At 43.5% G+C, this 21,364-nt stretch overlaps 1 protein-coding gene across 2 annotated transcripts; it reads right to left on the bottom strand.

The window, feature by feature from the left end:
• On the bottom strand, nt 1-18,021 carry BRI3BP (BRI3 binding protein). 2 transcript variants are annotated; one of them, XM_081174493.1, is made up of 3 exons: nt 17,806-18,021; nt 10,055-10,157; nt 1-5,435 (listed from the first exon to the last, which is right to left on the bottom strand). In XM_081174493.1, the coding sequence occupies exons 1-3, from the start codon at nt 18,001-18,003 to the stop codon at nt 5,017-5,019; spliced, it is 720 nt and encodes a 239-aa protein (XP_081030619.1). In that variant the 5' UTR covers nt 18,004-18,021; the 3' UTR covers nt 1-5,016. The 2 variants fall into 2 exon arrangements, with proteins under 2 accessions (XP_081030619.1, XP_081030620.1); XM_081174494.1 differs by lacking the exon at nt 17,806-18,021 and adding an exon at nt 11,031-11,833.
• Nucleotides 18,022-21,364: the final 3,343 nt, after the last annotated feature.

Below are 21,364 nucleotides of genomic sequence, written 5' to 3'. Positions count from 1 at the left end.
TTACAGTAAACATTTAAAGTTTAATTGGTCACAACACCATAATTCAGTTGTGAAATCAGTCTACAAATAGTCCACTAAATAGTAGTACACTGAGCTGGTGGTCAGTTAATAAATAAGGACATGAATAGCAGTTTCTTAAAAAAAAGAAGAAGAAAAAAAGCTTGAGATTATTATGGCTACTCAACATTATTGTGAGCAAAACCTAGTGTTTCCCTAAAGCTCATAATTAAAATATTACACACATTTTCTTCAGACCATTTTTTTTAAAAAAACCAAAAAAACCAGAACACACAATTTTGGTATATAGACTTTTTAAAACTACCTAATACTTAAGATCAGAAGTCCAAACAGGATACAAGGTCACTATATTCAGTGCTGATAAACAGTGTCACAATCAACATTTTTTCCCTTGCTTTACAACAGAAAAATATTTCTAACATGGCAATTGTCATCATAGCTCAATGGAATCATCCAAGTTTAAATTCACATGCAGAACACAGTATAACTTCATGTTCTCCAAAAAGGGGGGGGGGGAATAGATAGATAGGTCAAGATAGATCACTAGCTGCCAAATACAGATTATTGGGATGGTCCATGAGTCACAAGGAAACAAATATTTACCTTCATCAAAATAAAGCTACAGCAGAAGCAGAGGAACTGTCCACATTAAGCAGATTACATCTTGGGAGGGCAGAATATGCCACTAAGCTACAGTAGTTTCAGTACACAGTACTTAAACATCCAATATCACTTCTTAAAAAGCAGTACATTCAGGAAACAGCAACTCTGTTCTATTTATCACCACAGCTGATACACAGATTGATGTTTCCACTACATTTGTGAACCACTGGTAGAGTAAAGCATGAGGTTCTCTTCCAAGGAATTAAGTTAGTTCATTTATCAAGCTGAAATCAAAGGTGGACACATGCACAATAGTTTCTTCCACACTGGGAGTGCAAATAGCTCAACACACGTTCACATTCATTGTGTTGTGTCTCACTGGGCCAAACTTCTAACCATAGGCAAGAAGTCCACAGTGTCGCCTTCACTCAACATTTGCTCTAGGGTGTGAATTGCCCTCTCCCTTCTGCAGTTTGCTTTAGCCATGATGCAGCACATGTGGCCCTCTAGATTCTGTTGTTCTCCAGCTCCCATCAGCTTCAATCAGAATGGCCAGCAGACAGAGATGATGGGAGTTGTGCTCCAGCAACATCTGACAAGCAACAAGTTCCCCATCCCTGGCGCTGTGCTTTGTCTCCCTTGGCCCTAACCAAGAATGCCTTAGAATCACATGGTTAGCACAGATGTAGTTTAACAGCCATGGAAGGGAAAAGAATATTAACACACCAGAGAAGTGCAACAAGGGTGAGTAAAGAGAGGACATATGCAAGCCTCCTAGTTAAGACATCTGGAATGTTCTCCCTACACTTACTCATTATGACTTTATATGGTTTTGGCTATTTTTAATTTTGACCCTAATAGGCTCCTTTGTGAGGAACTTCTTGATGTGAATGCAAGAAGACAGCTTGTAGAGGAATAAGCAAGGCAGCCCAGCAATTCTAACCCAAATCCATGCTGAAGGAATCACAGTAGGCAGCAATGCCAAAGCAGTGTTAGTGATAACTGAAAAGTGATTATGTGTATTTAAGCCTATGATTTTATTCCTGCCAATGACTGACTGCCTTGCCCTGCTGCTTGCCCCTTGAACATTCTTGTCTCTCAGTGTATACATTGGTTAAATGAGGATATAGGTGCTTTCTCTTCTCTTAAGTGCCTCTAGATATAGCAGCAGCACAAAGCAGAGAAGTCTGACTCATCCCATGGGATGAGATTACGAAAAAACAGAACAAAGGAGCCAATTACAGGAAGAACAATGCTTGTATCCTATAGAACTTGAGAAAACTGTTAATATAACATCACATTTACCTTCAAAAGTGTAATAGCTGCATTTTGTAATAATGGTCAGAACATTTTTCAAGTACACTGGACAATAGTTTGTGCTCCTCTCTAATTTTAAAAACAGACCATACATAAATGGAGAAGGGGGGAAGCTAGGAAAACACACACCCAGTTTTACTTATACTGCCCAAGCATAGTGTGCAAACTATGTACATCAGTATTTCTCTCAACAATAACCTTATACAGTGAAATGTTTTTGTGTATAAAAATATATACATTCTTCTTGCATTTACTATAGCCATGGTGAACTAATTTTAAGCAATAGGGGTAATAGGGGTTTTATAGAGGTTTTCTCAGCTAAAAAGAAATCCAGTTTTTATACCAAGGGTATATTTTTCCAACAGTAGTTATGAGCATTTGATTGCAGAGACTGGCTGCAGTCCTCTGTATACTTATTCAGAATCAAGTTCCATTGTGACACTTACTCCAGAGTAAATAACCAGCAAGGGATGGGGAGGGAAGACACAAATATTGATAGTTGACTTACAGGCATAAGCTGCAAAATCTTTTTTTAAAAAATGATATCTGGTGGCTCTTTGTGGTTTTCAAAATCTGAAATGCCAATAATTGTGTCAACATAAACAGCAAGATTTTTAAATATCTATATATCATGTATAGTTTGTTTACATACAAAACTTTTAGCAACTTTGGTATTATCCAGCTAAAGCAATAGGGTTGCTTAGCCAAATCCTACTCAGTTCTATATGCATTCTATGAATGGACACATGTAGGCAGGATTTGGCAAAGCACTTTCCAAGCTTTCCTGCTTTTTGTCTAGCATGTTATTTAAAAACACTTATTTTTACAAACAAATGCTAAGAGTCAGTAGATAGAACTTGGTTCTGAGGCAACAGAAGGTCACTTTTTTTGTAGAGCACTTGACTGCCGCATCACTATTTCATAGGCATGTTTCACAGCACAAACCCCATATCATTATTTGGACAAACTATTGCTGATCCCTTGGTTATGATTTTAGCAGTCTGAATGCAAGCATCCTCATCAGAGACCCACTGTGTAGAAGCAGATTTCAAGTGAAAAAAGCACCAGATCTTCCTGAAAGTGTTATTATTTAATTTAATTTATTGCCACTTAATGGTCCTGAGAAAGATTTCAGCAGCCAATGTCTTTGCAATATCATTTTATACACTGCTCCCCCAACAAAGAAACCATGTAGAGCAGGCTTCCTCAAACTCGGCCTTCCAGATACTTTGAGACTACAATTCCCATCATCCTTGACCACTACTGGTCCTGCTAGCTAGGGATCCTGGGAGTTGTAGGCCAGTAACATCTGGAGGGCCGAGTTTGAGGAAGCCTGATGTAGAGGGTCCTGACAGGATCCCCCACCCCACCCCCCTTTCAAAGACAGTGGTGCATAATTTCTGTTTAACATTCCTTCTGCTTGGAAAATATTTTATCGCAAAGGCCAACTCTGCACTGTCACCACTGTGCAAAATGCCTTCATTTCCAGTCACTTTTATTTAACTAAAGCTGTTTTTGTTGTTAGTTATTTCCAGCTTAAGTGGCATTAAAATAGGTGGGGATTAGGTAGGAGCAGTGCTTTCCCCCCTAGAAAATAAGGTGCTGGTACTCACTGCCTAGAAATAGCTGGAGGAAGGAAAGTCAAGTGGGCTAAGGGAAGGAAGCAGCAGGGCTCCAGGATCCTGGCAGAACCTTGTGCCTCATTCCCCCAAGCCCAGGAAGCACTTGCCTGGCTTTGGGACAGAGGCAGGAGGCTCTGACAGGGTCCAAAGGCCCTCCTGTTTCCTTTTTAAAGCCCGTCCGTCTGGCTTTTGGAAGAAGATAGTAGGGCACCAGGATGCTGGCAGAACCACGTGTCTCATTCCCCAAGCCCAGGAAGCGCTTGCCCAGCTTGGGAATGAGGCACAAGTCACAAGGCTCTGTCAGGATCCCGGTGTCCTGCTCCCTCCTTCCAAAAGCCAGGCAGGTGCGGAGAGCGAGCGAGCAAGCAAACTAGCGGGGGTGGGGGTGGGCTAGCGGCAGCAGTGGCAAGATGGTGGCTGGGAAACAGAGATCGTGGTATGCTGTACCAGCACATACCACCTCAAAAAAACCACTGGGTAGGAGTATTAGGAATGCTTTTAATTCCCATTGTATTTGTGGCAAGAGGGCTTTTGCAAGAGGTTCTGGAGGTGTGCACCTTTACACATTGCTAATGGAGATCCTGCATGAGTGGATTCACTGCATTCACTACAAAGGAGCAAGAATGCAGCCTTCTGCGTGAGCTGCTCTCTCTGCTGAGGTCCATGGGAGAAACTCTTACAGCAGGGATAGGGAACCTGTGGGCCTGCTGATGCTACTGGACTCTAATATCTACCAGACTCAACTATCATGGTCAATGGCCCACCAAAGTCTGGAAGACCACAGGTCCCCAATCCCTGCTTCAATTTGGCCAGCTAAGGGAAAAACACAGAAAAACCCACAAGTTCTTCTTTAAAGAGCACTTTGTGTCCCACAGATGCCCTCCTCCCTTGCCACTAAGACCCATGGTGTGTGATCTTCTATTCTAATTAGAAGAAATTCCTTCCACTGCAATCATATAAAAAGGCAACTTGAGGTAATGAAAGTAAGTCATTGGTGTGAGCGGGGGGGGGGGGATTAAATTATAAAAATGAAAAGCTGACCCCCACATTTTTCATAACGAAAGCATTTGATAGAATTCTTTAAGCTTTCTCTCTTCAAAATGTCAAATCTGCATAAACCTCATTTTAATTTTTAATTAATTTTAAATAGACTACTCAATATGCCTTTATAAAAACCTTTTACAAAATATGTTCTAAATGCTTGGAAAAAAGTAAGCGGATAAAATTCTACTCATGGAGGAAAATCTCTGAATATACAGCTAAAGAATCTTATCTTACAAGTGCATTTTTTTCTTTCAGTATATTGTCTAGATAAACTAATGCTAACATTTAACGGCTTAATGTTGCACATTGTTTTATCCATGTTGGCTTGTTGCTTCGCTAACTTTTCATGAACTAGAGACAGTGCTTGGTGATTTCCTAGAGAGCTGGTGTTGAAAGTGAGATAAACCATGTTTCATTGGTCACCTCCTCGATCCATGTTTTCGATCACCCTAGAAAGACGTATGTTCAGGAGTCGGATCTGGCTGTCAAGATGGTCAATCTTCTCCTCAAGGGTGCTGTGGCTGTTCCTCCTCCAATAGAAGCCAACAGGTCCGGTCATGAAATAGACAGCAACTACAAAGCACAGTGGAAGGACAGCATGTTCTGGCTCACCTTCATATTTCTGAAGGATGTACACACAAGAAAGTGCAAAGAGGGCGACCCTCACGATCCAGAAGAAGCGGCCACACAGCACATGTAAGAGATAGAAGAAGAACCCAAGGAGGAGAGAGACAAACCAATAAGCAAGCAAGATGGCGCCAATCAGCAAAAGAGCACGGGTGGGGTTGTTGGCGAGGGACCCCGGGCTGAAATAATGGGTCAAGTTGGAACCTGAAAATTCAAACAGAGAAAGCTTTATTTGATATAATCACTACCTTTGTAGATACAGCTATGAATAATACCATAATTAAAAGCATAAGGAGAAAACTCCTAAATGATGCTTTAAATGCAGGAAACTATTTCAGCAGAAGAATGAAAGAGTTGAACATATATAGTAGTTTCTAAAGATGGCGGCAGGAGAATAATACACCGCCTCACCTCCTGTAATGCTTACCAACGATACAAAAGAAATTATTATTTATATACACTAAAACCTTGCAGGAAACAAATTTAAAAAAGAGGAAAATAAAAAGACAGATTTCTGCCGCAAGGAGCTTTCCCTCTAATTTTTGATACTGAGGGAGACAGAATGAGTGAGTGGAGGAAGGAGAAAAGCAAGGATAAAGATAAGAAAATGCTGGGTTTTTGTTTTGTTTTTTTACAGTGAAAGGAAAGGACTATAGGATTAAAACCAAAGAGTTCACAAGAAAAATAGGTTTGAGGAAGGATTTGAAGGGGAGCAAAGAGGTATTCTGGGCAAGACCTCTTGGAATGGAGATCAGAGAGGGAGAAGAGATGGATCTTAAGGGACCTTACATCAAGTCAGACTATTGGTTCATCTAGATCAAGTATCCCCAACCTTCAGCCCTCCAAATGTTGTGGACTACAACTCCCATGATCCCTAGCTAACAAGATCAGTGGTAAGGGATCATGGGAGTTGTAGGCCAAAACATCTGGAGGGCCACAGGTTGGGGATGCCTGATCTAGATCACTACTGCCTACAATGCCTGAGAAGTCTTTCCCATCTCTGCCTGGAGATACCAAGGATTGAATCTGGGACCTTCAGCATGCAAAGAATGTTCTCTACGACTGAGGTACAACCTATTCCCACTTCCCTGGTGGTACTCTGCTTCCACTGAAGCAATCCAGGAAACTAAAATTCCTAATTTTCGACAGGGCAAACATAAAATGCCCTTCCTCCAACCCTGTCGTGGGATGGCATAATCAAACTCTTAAGGAGATGCATTTACAGCTGGCGTTAGTTACAAGCAGCACTCTGTACCCCCCAAGAGAATTTCTTGTGTAATATTTGCATTTACACAGGATGGGATTAAAGTAATGGGTCCCACTAGTGGAAGCCAGCACAAATGGACTTTCCCCCTGCCTGCACTTAGCTTGAGGTGGGGGTCGGGGGAACCCCCAGAACAGTGTGTGGGGAGGAGGGGAAATTGTTCCACCTGGCAAGCTAAAAAGCTTGTTCTGATGGAACGACTGCCATAGCTCAACAGAATCCCTCCCATAAAGTCCTATTCAAGTCGCTTACTTGTACACTATCATTGACGGGGAGTTGTTGTTGTTACATGGGTAGTTCTAACTACTGGCCCATAGTTCCTGAAGGAGGAAGTCAGATAAAATAACATTCTTATAAGAAAGCTTATTTAGGCTGCTGTGTACATTTACTTGAGAGAAAGCTCCAGTGAACTTAATGGGACTTGCTTCTGAATGGATAGGCACATGATTGAACTGCTAAGGCTTCTATCCCAACTACATATTTTAACTATGTGATCCCCACCCCACCCCACAACATCTGTATTTTGTTTCTAACACCTATACCAGATAAGGACCATGATTTATATTTTGTACCGATATGTACAGGTTGTGTAGTTCTAGCGTTAGGCAGCCCTTGTATATGTATTCAGGGGATAATTGGATCTATAACTGTTAAGGAGTGTAGGTAGCTGTCTTCAGATTGATTGATGTACAGGTGTGTTAGTAGATGTGGATAGTGAGTGCTAGGCTAGATCTAGACACGTCAAAGAAGCAGTTCAGTTAAACTTGTTGTAAACTCATACAGGGAAATCTGGTAGGGAAAGACTGGACTCAACAGCGCCATCTGGTGTCACAGCGTTATATCACATATAAAACACATATAAAACACTTTTTCTTTACCAATCTAGCTGAGTTCTTAAAACTATATTAAGTGAGTGGAAATTCTGTTATGGAATTTGACATTTTATAGTTTGCACTATTTATAGATTTTGATGTTTTCCATTTAATGTTTATTATTTTACATATTTTTCTTTGCAAACCACTTTATATTTTTTCTGATGAAAATTACTACTACTACTACTACTACTACTACTACTACTACTACTAAAACTTCACACATAAAACTTGAGAGAGCTTGGAGAATGCTGTGTGGTCCCTGGTTCAGCTGTGAACTATGAATGTAGCTACAACTGAATGGAGCAACTGTAATTGTCCAAGGAACAGGATGACAGAGGTTCATGCTATGGTTTGGGGCAGCTGCTTCCACAAGCTGCAGCAGTACTGCTGATCATTGCATGGCATCTGGGCCAGGCAACGTCCCAATTCCAGCAGCCCCAGCATTGACCAGGGAGGAGTGTGTGGGAAGTGTTCATGAGCTGGGTATGGGGTCTCAGTGGTTCTACCTGTTCAAATATTGGCAGAACCAACTGTCCCATCCTTGGAAGAGAGTGGGCTGACTGAGGGAGGGAGATGCTCTGAGGAAGACTAGGGTGAAGTCCTTCCCCTCCTACCCCAAGTATGAGAAGTGGTAAATGAAGGTTAGCTGTGTAGAAGAACAGAGTAAAGTTAGGAGGGATATTGCAGGAGCTGATCTCTCAGCAGACCAGGATGAAGGGCTCAGAGTCATGAATGCGTAGGAAATAAAGAATATAGCAGAGAAGAGGCCAACAAACCCAGAAGAGCGTTTCCAGTGAGCCCTGTTCAGGCATTCTCTCTTCATGCGTGAAGGAACTTTAAAGCTAAATGTGCACACCCTTTTCCCTTGTTCCTGTCAGCCTTGCCTCCATGCTGTCCATGCACTGGGGAAAGGTCTGAAGTGAAAAGCCTCCCCAACACATGGAGGCTGCCCACTTCAGCTGAAACCATGAGCCCATGGGAGCAGCCTATGCTTGATGTTAAGAATAGGGCTCCTTTTAACACACTTTCCCCCTTCAAACGAATTAATGTGTGAGGAGTGACAACGATGTTACAGCATCCAGAAATAACTTATGATGACTAGAATCTGGAAGCTAATAGCTAGAGCACCAGGCTCTCAAAAATGCAAGACCATACACTAAGCCAGGGAAGGCAACTACTGCCTGGATCTTGCAATAATTAACAGGGGAACAAGGTGGCTTTTTGCACAGTACGGCAAAGTGAGAAAGAATTATCAGAAGTGTACATAGTTAGAAAATTATATTTAGACAATAACTGGAATAATCCAGGCATTACAATAAAAGAACTGGGGACCTTGGGGCTCAAATTATGACACAAAACCCTTCAGGCAGCCTCAAAGGATGGTTTTATTGCACAAGTAAAAGCCTTTGCTCACTTTCTACTTCCCAACAAATGCAGCTAAACTAGGACTAAAGCTACCTAGACAGAAAGACTGGCTGCCCAGCTAACTGAAGCATGCAAAATGTCTCAACCCAGGAGAAAGTTCAGGAAACAGGGGAAGATAGAAGTTCGAATTCTGGGCAAAGGTTTGCTGGGAAAGGTCCACCCAGAAGAATGTATAATAACCGAGACAGAAGCGGATGAACTTTCTATAAGTTTCCCCAACACCAGTGCATTATTATTAAAATCCCCCATAGCTCCAAGTAAGCAATTTGACATAGTGCACCTACAAAACGCATTGTCTTAGAAGGGATTATATATAACATAAATATATCTTAATGACTTTTATCACAACAATTATTCTGTAGGGACTACATCAATTTACTTCATCAAGTAAGGGGGAAAGGGTTTTTAAAGGGCTTCTTCCTCTTTTCCCTTGAGCAATTACAAGAAGCAAATAAACCACAAGGCAGTTTTCTTTCCTTTGCCCCTTTCAGAGGGAAAAAGGATGTTGCCTAATGTCCGATTGAGTTATGCTAACTTTTCAGAGAATGTATTCAATCCTGCATCTTAGGCAAGAATCCATCTCTAGGCATAGTATAACTGACAGTACAATCCTATAAATTTCTACTTAGAAGCAAGCCCCCTTTGAATCCAACTGGGCCCATTTAAGTATTGCAACCTAAGGCACAAGCCCACTTTCCACCCATACCATCAATGACTTTTATCTGTCATATGCCTTCAGGGGATGAAATTAGATATCTTAAGAGATTACCTTGGTTTCTGCTTGCCCTTTTATTTATTTATTATCCCAGCCTCCCCCCCCCCCCAAGAAGATCAAGGTGGCAAACAAGATATCTTATGGATGCTTTTCATCAAGCGCAGCGTGATGGTGTGGTGTGGACAGGATCTAAGGAGATGTGAAGGTTGACCCTCGGCTCTTTTGACCTTCAACCATCCTGGTTAATGCCTGAGTGAGAACAACTGCCTTACAGCAGGGGAAGGGAACCTTTCCACCTGGCAGACCAGATCCCTACCTTCCCCCACCCCAGGAGGTCAACTTTAACATGTTGGTGCCCATACTTACCACTGTTGAGAATCAAACTATTTATGTTTCTTCCATCAAATTAAGGAACTGTACATACCATTTTGCTTCAAAACTACTTCATATTTAGAAAACCTACCTTAAAGTTGTTCCAGAACCTATGAGTTTATTAAACAGTAGAACTGATGAAGGAAAAACCAACTCTGCATTTCAAACGTACCATCAATCCCAAGGACATCCAGAAGATCAGTCCATATTCTCCAAAATGTATCTACTAGAACATCCACACCATATACAAATCGCTCTGTCAGTTTGGAGAAAAACTGGAAAAACAGAGCAGAGACAAACCTTAGAAGTTTTATTCCACTTACAATACTTGAAGAATTTATCATCCCAGCTCTTACATACAGTTCTTAACCTTAAATCAAATGTACAGATGCAAAGGCAGGCACAGTATTTGAAAGTGGTAGAAGTGTTCTCTGCACTTGATCAGAGGCACACTTATTCTAGGTTTGGACCCAAGTTCTGAAAATAAGTTCTGGGGCTGAACCCAGAAGCTGTTTTACATAGAGTCAAACTGTTGATCAAACTAGTCCAAAAGTAGTGTTCCCTGACTGGCAGCTGCTTTCCCAAATCTTGGGCAAGTAAATCTTAGCTGGTCCTGCTACCTGAGATCTTTTTTAAATGGAGATGCTCCAGACAGAACCTAGGACCTGATGCAAGCTAGCATGTGCCACTGAGACAGGAACCCAGAAGTGAGATACTTCACAGGGTTGGGAGACAATAACTGATCAATATTTTGCACATGAACAGCTTTATGCTATACATGACTTAGGCATGCTGAAATCTGTAGATTACAATGGACTGAAGCAAAGCTAAGATTAGGCTTTAAATATTTGCTTTTTCTAGTCTACAACTGAAACAATTCCAAAAAAAACCCAACAACAACAAACACTTTCAACCAATTCATTACAGGTAATTTGAGAAATATGCACTCTTGGGATCCTCGCACTCACAGAAATACCTGACATTCCAATGTGCAACTGTCAAGATTTTTAAGGAAGGTTAATGATATGCACATGTCACTATTTTATTTTGCAAATAAAAGCAATTTCAGGCAAACAGCACAAAACTGTTAAGTATATTAGTGGGGGAAAGTGAAATAAAATTATAAACATGCTTTATTCATTACCAACCCAACCCAATGGACTCCCATCATTCTTCTGAATTAAATATGTGTCATCAAGGTCTCCAGTATCTTGTGACCTATGGTGGAGATTAAATGAATGAACAACTAACAATGGCTGGTAAGCTTCCTGCATGCCACAAAATCTTGCCTCTGATTTTTCTTCTTCCATCACAATTCTTCAAGATTTCTCTTGGAAGGGCTACACTATGCTTCACTTAAACCACTCTCCTAGAGTGTGTGGGTTTTTTAAAAAAAGAACCCTTCTGTGCACACTAGCTGCTGCTCAAACATGACCCTGGTAAATGAGCTAGAAGAAAGCCTTGTGAAAATTAACCAAGTATTCAATGTCTATCGCTCCTATGTTACTGTTAGATGAACCAATTATACCAGAAGATTGCTTAGTATTCTTCCCATGTCTGGATTACGGACTGGTCCACATATGCAAGATGAGCTGGTACCAATTCAGGCTGCTTTTTTAAAAAAAACCCACTCACCAAGTAAAAACAAACAACTATGCAACAAGGAAAAGGTGTCCAAACTAACTAGCTTTTTTCCAGATCTGGAAAAACATTTTTTAACCTAGGAGAGGCCTTTAGCTCCTCCCTCATAACCCAATTTCCATTGCCCTCTTCTGCCCTAGCTCATTTGCCGTATTCTACTCTGTGATATAAAGATGTCTGCAAACATGACATGAAGGCTGGCATCATCAACCCCACCATGTGGGAATCCCTTGCAGACCACAGTGCTTGGAGACAGTCAAGTCAGGCATCTGCAGCAGCACAACCGGATGTCTCCATCTGCCCCAACTGCAACAAAAAATGTCTCTAAAGCCACAGCAGGTGCTGTAGCCTTCTAGCAGTTTGACCTCACCCTTAAAGGCGCACTCCTCCATCGTCTCCAAAGACAGGCGGGTGGCAACCAACGAACTGTAATTTCCACTACTGTTTGCTCCTCCTTCCCACTTGTGCATCTCCATGCAGCTGAGAATTGTGTACAGATCAGCAGCGGCCTTCAGACATAGGCTGTTTCCAGCCCTACCCAGAGACCAAATCTCAGACTTTCCACATGCAAAGTATGTGCTCTACCACAGATCCCGCCCTTTAATGTTCATTTTATAAACTGCATGTATCCCAAGTCTGTCCTCCTCCACCAGATGGACAAAGAATCTGACTCACTATGAGGCAGCTTCCTATGTTCCCAGGATTGCAGCATCTCCTCCTCCTCCAACAATGTCTCTCTCTTACTGCCTTCTTCATTTTCAGCTTTCTCCATCCTTACACTACCCATTTTTTAAATCTCTGAGCTCTCCATATTACACCTCAATTTGCTGTCTATGAAGACTGCAAAGTCCTGTGGATAGGGGCTGCATAATCCCTACATCTATCCACCATGCCACTGGCAGAATATAACCATGTTGCACAATAACTACTCAGTAATAAAAGTACATGACTTCAGATAGAACATGCCTGAAATTGCAAGCTACAGAGCAGTGGTTTTTAAATCCTGGGGCTCCTTGGTGAAATTATCAGCTCCCCCTGCCCAACAATTTCTGATGTTCCCCTGCAATGCACAATCACAGGGAAGTGTTAGAACATTCTGTGTATACACTCAGTTGCCCAAGAGGAGATGCCTGGCTAGTACCGCACAAGAACTGGCAGAATGCCTTACATGGGATTAATACACAGGAATTCCTTGGCAAAGAAATAAAACAATGTGGGTCTGATAAGCAATTCTTCAGAATCAGCAAGAAGTAGGACAACTCCAACAAAATTTTGCTTTCTGGGTTTAATTTTTGAGCATCAGATATCAGGTATTTGAAGAAGTGTGCATGCACACGAAAGCTCATACCAATAACAAACTTAGTTGGTCTCTAAGGTACTACTGGAAGGGAATTTTTTTATTTTGTTTCGACTACAGCAGACCAACACGGCTACCTACCTGTAACTATGATTCTGTGAGTTGGTTTTCAAGACCTGCACTTTGAAGAGACTCTCAGGTATCAGCTTATGATGAATAGGAAGGGGAGGCGGCACATTTTCCATTTTTCTAAAGGCACTGAAGGAAAATGAACCAGTGCGTTCCCTCATGTAACAATAAGCACAATTTCATTTAAAGGATAAAAAGTATCCCTTATTTCATAATATTTCCTATACACACTACCCTCCGCCTATCTAATTTCCCTTCCCCATAAAGAGGTATCATTTTTGGAAACATGACCTTTCTGCTGTGGTTTCCGTGGACAAGAGAAACAGATGGTGACAGCATCTCGGCTTCAAAGCTAAGCTTTGCAATCAAACAGCACCTTCACACAGAAAGGGAGGTCACGAAAGGAAAAGCATCAATTTCTGTGCTGCTTTGGCAGGATGTCAGGCAAGTACTGCCAAGGAGCAAAAATACAAATAGTGTGGGTATATGTCAAAGACAGAAACAAGTCTTCTAGATTGAGGCAAGGTCATTAGTTGGGGTTCCCTTTTTCCATAGTGTCCGAAAAACTTCAATTCCTGTCCTCCAGGTTCAAGCTCAAAGGAATCCTTCCATTTCTTATAGGTGCAGCAGGTTGGATATTCAATGCCTCCACCTATGTATTTACTTAAGGGATTTAGTATATCCTGCCCTTCAGCAAAAAAAAAAGGGGGGTCCCAGAATGATTTACAAAAATTGCCAGTGATAATAAAGTCCCCCCCTTTTAGGCTTACAACCTAAAAGGCATGACAAAAAAGGAAAAGGAGAAACCTTTATGTGCAATATCACTCAAAAAAAGCACATTCCAGTTAAAGAGATTTCCATTGGTTCCTTAAAGTAGCAGCCCAGGAAGGAATTTCAGCAATCATTGCTGAGAAAAGCTGCATCCACATTCTCCATTCTTACAGAGAATTGATACAAAGCCTTTCACAATTCAATCTCTAAGACTAAGTCATGGATGCAACCACCCAGGGCCATCTTTACCCAGGGTGCAAGGGGTGCGGGGCACCCAGGCGCTGAACTCCAGCAGGCACCCGCAACTGAAGCCGCCTAAGCGCTTAACTATCTACCTGTTACAAAATAATAAATAATTTTGATCAAGCTAGAAAAACAAAATACATACATACCTAGGTATTACCGAAATGTATACCTACTGTTTCACTAAAGGACTTTCGACTTTGTGCGCTCATTTACCAAAGACGTGCCGGACCAGCAGTGGCGCTTGTCATACTCAATGGCGCCATGCACACGAAATTAACTCTTACATCAAAATATTGTGTTACGTATTGTATTGAGCTGCCGCAGCTGCGCTACTATGCGGCAGTGGGGTCAACAGCACCTTTGACACGACTGATGTTTCTCCTAAGTAGATGCCAAAACAATACTTATAAATTTAAGTGTGGTGGTATTGTGTACTTAAGTATAAGTGTATTGCAAATAAATGAGCAAATAAAAGTTTGTTTCTTTTTCCTCCCTTCTTTTGTAAACAAGACATAAGGCGTAAGCATGGTGTCTGACATAAGCATAATAAAAATTAATTGGGGGCTAAATTAAATTGGGGGGGCGCTGGGCGGATCTTTGCACCCCGGCGGCACATATGCTAAAGACAGCCCTGCAACCACCCATAACCATAGTCTAAGGGATATATTTTCTCCAAGAGAAGCTGCTAGGAGGAGGCAAATGGATGAGGCAGGGGAGGATACCAAAATCTTCCTCAGTTTTCCCATTTTGAATCCTCCTCCCCAGGTTTCAAAGCCAGGGAAAATGGCCACTTCTGCACTGTTATTTATCTGCTTTCCACTACTCAAACCCCAAGGAGCTCTTCCAGCAGAGGGGAAAAAAGAACACTGGGCTCCTGCAATATGAATATGTGAGTAATGTGTTCTTTGGTCTCTGCAGCCCAGAGAGATGTCCCACTAACACGCTCCCATGAATTGCAAGGAAGGACAGTGCCCCTGCACCATAAGAGCTGGATAGGAAAAGGAATTTTGACAGCCAACCAATACATGGGTCAAACCAGTGGAAGATTGTGTGCAAGAGAGAATTTTTGACAGGTGTAGCTTGATATAAAGAGGTGAAGAAAAGTTGCATCAATTGAATGGATGTTTAAATATATTCTGCTCAATCAGATTGAAATTTGCCTAATTTACAATCTTCTGAGGAAAAAAACCACAACCCTGCAACCAGCTGGTGACCCAGCAGAAGTTGGCTTGTAAGGTCCACCATTTACCAGCTCTTGAGTCCTGACCACTTTCAATGTAGAAACACACAGCCTCTCCTCCCCACCTTTTACAAGAGATCATTACAGTATATTGATTTGTTTATTAGACTGGACTGCAGTCATTCAGATAAAATCATTGGATTTTATTTATTTAGTACAGTAAATTGTGTAGAACATCTAGTTGTCTTATGCACTTCACAACAAATATTTCAGCTCAACTAATCTATTGAAGGCACCATGCTGAAATCATTTCAGATCCGTTTAGGTAAAAAGCTAGAGGTCACTAAGAAAATATTATTTATCATTTATCAGGCTGCAATCCTATGCACAGCTATTTAGGGCTTACTTCTGAGGATTGCAGTGGTTCCTCAGTTTTCAAATGTAATCTGTTCCGGAAGGCTGTTTGAGTTCCAAAATGTTTGAAAACCAAGACTCAATAGGCAACAGCTAGGTCTCCAGATCTTGCACTCAGCCTTGTAGCATTGTTCAACTTCCGAGGCTTGACCGAAAACTGAATCATTTACTTCTGGGTTTTCAATGTTCAAAAACCGAAACATTCGACTTCCAAAACGTTAAAAAACCAAGGTACCTCTGTATAGGATTGCAGTGTCAATTCCTCTTTTATCTCTTGCCCCCTTCCCCCTACTGTTGTTATAAATGCACTTACTAAAATCATTATCATAATTGGTTCAGGTTAACTTATTTGTCAAAACCACAAGGTCATAAAATTATTACTACTGCTATTTATTTCAGTTCTGAGTGTTTGTCAAAGCCAGAGGTCTCATTAAAAAATAGGATTACTGTATTTTTCGTCCTATAGGGCGCACCGGCCCATAGGACGCACCTCGTTTTTTTGGGGGGGGGGAATGAATAAAAAAAATTATTTTTCCCCCCTCCGCCCTGGCTGCCGCCCCAAGCCTTGCGCTCACCTGCCCGAAGCACGGGGCACCCTCCGGAGGGCTCCCCGTGCTTCGGGCGACAGGCTGCCGCCCCAAGCCTCGCGCACCGGGCGGGACCTCCTGCCGGGCGCGCAAGGCTTGCAGACACTCGCCCAAAGCACGGGGAGCCCTCCGGAGGACTCCCCGTGCTTTGGGCAACAGGCTGCCGCCCCAAGCCTCACGCACCAGGCGGGACCTCCTGCCGGGCGCGCAAGGCTTGCGGACACTTGCGGGGGCTGCAGGCTGCTGCCCGCAAGCCTTGTGAGCCCGTGGGACCTCCCGCCGGGCTTGCAAGGCTTGCGGATGTGTTCCTGAAGCCTGGAGAGCGAGAGGGGTCAGTGCGCACCGATGCCTCTCGCTCTCCAGGCTTCAGTGTAAGCCTGCATTCGCCCCATAGGACGCACACACATTTCCCCTTCATTTTTGGAGGGGAAAAAGTGTGTCCTATGGGGCGAAAAATACGGTATGTCTTACACTCTTCTAAGCTGCCCACAAAACATGTTTTGGACAGCAACAAAACTTATAAAAATAAAAATACTTAAAATTCTCCTTACGGAAACACAACTAAAAAATCATATAATAAAGACATTAATTATTAATTTCAAATATTTGTGCTGCCGTGTCAAAGTCCAACAGAAAATATAATTTTTGCTACATACATAGGCTGCAGCGCTGTCCCCTCTTCACCTGGGAGCAAGTCCCATTGAACTCAACAGGGCTTTCTTCTATACAGGTATAGGCGATAGGGCTGGGCTGTTAATCCACCTTACACCCCTTCAGGACCCCCCCAAGCCCTATTCTTATCAATATTTAAGTCTCACCATTACCATTTCAGTTCAATTCATTTGTCAAAACCACAGGGCCATAACTCCATTCCTATTGCCTACTCCAATTATTATTTTGTGAAAACAACAAGGTCGAAAAACATTCCTGGTCCTTTCTTCTTTCATTATTCCTTATTCCCATTGCTATTAGTCAATTATTTTATCAGTGATGGTATCATAAAGGCATTCTTATTCCTTACTCCTATTCCTCAGTCCTATTTTTACTATATTCTGCCAAGGACAAGCTCCAACTCCAGTTATCACCCCTACCGCTCACTCCTACCCATCACTACTGCTACCATTTTAAACAGAACTGCATTTTATTAGCCTACAAAAACTAAACAAATGCTGTGACAGAAAGGCTGAAAGCAGCATTTGCCACTGAATTGGTTGCGCGCGCGAAGACCCACGAACACCCGCTTCTCCCCCCAGCCCGGTTCACACGTATTCTTTCCATACTGTTCGTCAGGCTGTTTTCCTATGTATTCTTTTGCAAAGGAGTCCGCTTGACTGTGCTTGCTATGGACCAAATTTCCCCAACCCATTCAGACATTCCCTCCACCTCATTCTTCGGCAAGCAGAATCTTTGCAGCCGCTGTCAAGTTGGGGGTTTCCCGTTACAGTATTCTTATCTTGCCAGGAGACGAGCCACTCTCCTTCCTGACCGAGGGCACGGAGGTTGCCTCTCCGGCTCACTGCCTCGCTCCCCGCGCCCCCCATCGCAAGGCACCTGCCCCTTTTTATCCCCTGAAATTAAACCGGAATCCGCGTCGTCGTCCCCCCCCCGCCGCCCGGGAGCACAGGGCTGCCCCTCGCCAGGCCTCCCCGGCGCCTCACCTTCTGCAGGGCGCGCACGTTCTCCTCGCCGAAGAGGCCGCTCACGCCCTGGTAGACGCCGCTGGCGGCCCTCCGGAGGCTGTTCTGCTTGTCGGCCCCGCGGCCCCGCGCCGACCGGGCCCCGGGCGCCGCCAGCAAGAGGAGCCAGAGCGAGAAAAGGAGCAGCAGCCGCGCCCGCCGCCCGCCTCGCGCCGCCATCTTCTCGCGCGCGCCGCCGCGGCCTACTCGTAGCGGCGAGCGCCGGCGAGGCGAGCGTGAGGGCGGCCGAGGCCGTTCAGAGCCGCGCTCGCCCCGCCTCGTGGCCCGGCCGCCTGCCTTCCCGGCGGGGCAGCGCCCCCTCCTGGCGGCCGCCGCCTCGTCGCCTCGCCTTCCTTCCTCAGAGAGGAGCGGGCCTGGCCCTTGAGACCCCGACCGGCCTTGTCTTACTCCACAACGCTCGCTTTTTACGGTTCTGGTGGTGGTTGTTTGAATGTGTCACTTATACCCGGCCGAAGTGTGGGAGGCCCCCAGCCAGCCTTTCCCCAGCTCACATTGCAGGGGGCTGGACTAGATGCCCTTTGGGCGCCCTTCCAACTCCACCATTCTAGGAGCCCAAATCTGTCTTCTGTGGGGCTTCCTCCCTGGGAACTGTATAGAAATTCAACCTAACTACTAAAAAGGGAATTGTGGGCAGTGCTGGTGGTGCCAGGCTATTTTGCACCCTAGGCAAGGCTACCTACTTGCACCCCACCCAAATAATATTAATAATAATAAAAAATAGAAATAAAAACTCACTTCAGTTTTCAAAAAATGGATGCCTTGTAGGGGGAAAAAAGAAAGGTGCAAAAAACTGCAAAGTGTATTTTAAATTTCAATAATATGTAACACAACAATCTTTGATTATCTTCTTCAAATACAAAATAAAATGTTTTTGGCACACAAATCATTTTGAATAATGTTGTGAATTGTGATGTTAAAATTTAAGTCTCTTAAAAGTTTCAATTTCAGGTTCATGGAAATCTCACTGTGCGTGCCTTTTCCTTTACTAATTTTGTTACTAATTCCTTCAGGTCAAGTGCTGAAATTTGCAAGTTATTTATAAGACACAATAAAAACTTCAGTATAAAGCTGTGTCCCTCAAAGATCAGTACTGCGTCCTCTGAGGTCTTGAGCTGGAAGCTGCTGCCTAGCAGGCCTAGTGATAGCACTGGCCCGGCATATTTACTTCCATGGGCCTTAGAATTTCAGCCTAACATGCAGTCCTGTGCTCACCTATTCAGAAGTAACCCAAATATTCTCAGGTAAATGAGCACAGGATCTTATTGATATGCTGCAGTCCTGGGAACATAGGAAGCTGCCTCATACAGAGTCAGGTTCTTGGTCCACCTAGCTGAGTGTTGTCAACACTGAAAGGCAGTGTTTAGAATAGTAGAGTTGTAGAGTTGGAAGGGACCCAGATTTGCTGCTAAAATCTGGTGCATGAGATGTGCCACCTCTGTTTAGGGTCCTGATCACAGGCAACTGTTTTGCCATTCTATCCCCTATCAGCATCTCCCAATGTGGGGTAGAATAGTAATGCGTAACCATGCACACATGCTCTTGGCTGCACATACACTGACAAAGCTACTTTCAGGAGGTTAAAAGCTATGCTTGATCATCTGTTAATGTCCTGCTGCTTTGGTCAGGGAAGGATTTTATACTTCGCACTTCAAGTGCAACAGATACATGTGAGATACAGATTTATTATTTATTCAATTTACATCCTGGCCTTCCAAAGGAGCCCAGGGTAGCCACAACAAGCAATAAAATAATAAAAGCATCTTTAAAACTATTCCAAAGCAGATGCAGGTAGCATTGTATATTTTAAAATATTATATACTAAAATAGTATATATCAAAATATGCCCTCTCAAGATGATAAAAAATATAAACTAGATTACTGACAATTTCCTGCATTTTAATAGTACTCCAACAGTTGAAAGGTAGGAAATTGTCAACAGTACAGTAGTAGTAGCTATGTTTTTACCATTCAGGAGATGTCCACTTTGAGATGTGCTGCAGCCAACCTTTCTGCAATTCTACAAAGTCTGCACCAGGCTATATGTAGTAAAGCCCTGCTTGGGTGTACAGAAAGTAATGGCTTCGATATATTTTATGGGCAGCAATTTGTAAAAAGAATTAAACAGACAGATGCAGAGATGTTCCTCAGCAGTCAAACGTATGTGGAAAGGGTTCCTTGGAAGGCTTAACATGTTTTGATTAGTGCCAAAGAGAGACAGGTTCAAAACCCATATGAAGCTCATTGGGTGACCCTGAACCAGTCACCAGAGGAGGTTGGGGGTGCACCATGTGTACTGTATTGAGTTCACTGGAGGAAAGATAGGATCTAAAAATAAAACAAAATTCTGTTCAGTTTCATATTTAATAAAATAATTGCCTGTAGAAGTCCGCTCGCTCCCTTTTGGTGTTGTGGGTGGCAGACACTCTCCTAAGTCCCCAGGAAAGGAATTGCAGCATCGGCTTCCTGTCCTGATAGGGGGTGTGGGCCCCCACCACTTATCTGGAGCCGGATCCTAGCCTGCTCCTGGGATCAGAAAATGGGGTGCAGGCTCAGACACGGGCCGGGCCAGGAGGCGGAGTCGACGGAGCAGCTCCCTGGCCATTTAAACAGCCCACACCTGGGGAACCTGCTTTTCCTTCGCCAGGGTCTCCCCCCCCCCTTGGTTCAAGGTACTGGTCAAGGACCTTGCTGTGGCTACGACTGTCGCCGTATTCTGGGTCAGGGGAGAAATTGGCCCACCAGGGAAATTGGCTCCAGCCTGGTGGTTTTGCCTACCTAATAGCAATCGTCACAACTGGGTTGGGCATTGGGGCAATCCTTGTCTTGGATGGGGGGGGGGGGAGGTTGTAGTCTCTGCCTGCCCTTCCAAGCACTGGGGTATCCCGTTAAAGGGATCCGGGGGACTTGCCATGTCCTCATGCCCAGCCGGGGACCAGGGCCAATGACACTCCCCCAGACAGTGGTCCCTGCAGGGGTCACCCTATTTGATATAAATCTTAGGAATCCCTGTCCAGATTGACCCATGCGTCACTTCTGGCAGACGGGCCTGAGGTGTTTAATTGCCCCCTGCCCAAGCCAAATCTCTTTCATCTGTATTTAATAAAGTTGTGGCCTGTTTTGATTCAGACCAGTCTCAATGGTCTTTTAATTTTCTGGGCTTGGGGACTGGGGAGCACAATGCTTGGACCTGCAAGTAATTGGGTTAAATCCTGGAGGAGACATTGGGCAGATCCTCACTATGGGCGGATCCAATGGGCACACATGACTTTCCCCAAGGAATCCTGGGGACTCTATTTCCACTCACAGAGCTATAATTTCTTGCATCCTCAACAAACTACAGTTCCCAGGAATTTTGGAGTGAGGGGGACTCATGTGGCTTTAAATGTCCATTGGATGTGCTTTAAAGCTATAGTGTGGATCAGCAAAGATTAGCAGTAAACATTTGTTTGGCCCCTTTGGATCGGGATTCTAAAAGAACCTTTAAAATGTTTGGCTATTGCTTTACCTTAAGGGAGCCTAG

This window comes from Podarcis bocagei (assembly GCF_964188305.1).
Source record: "Podarcis bocagei genome assembly, chromosome: 16".
In the NCBI taxonomy this organism is placed as follows: Eukaryota; Metazoa; Chordata; class Lepidosauria; order Squamata; family Lacertidae; genus Podarcis; species Podarcis bocagei.
The sequence above is the reverse complement of the archived record's forward strand: the minus strand, read 5'-3'. Positions and strand labels throughout refer to the sequence as shown.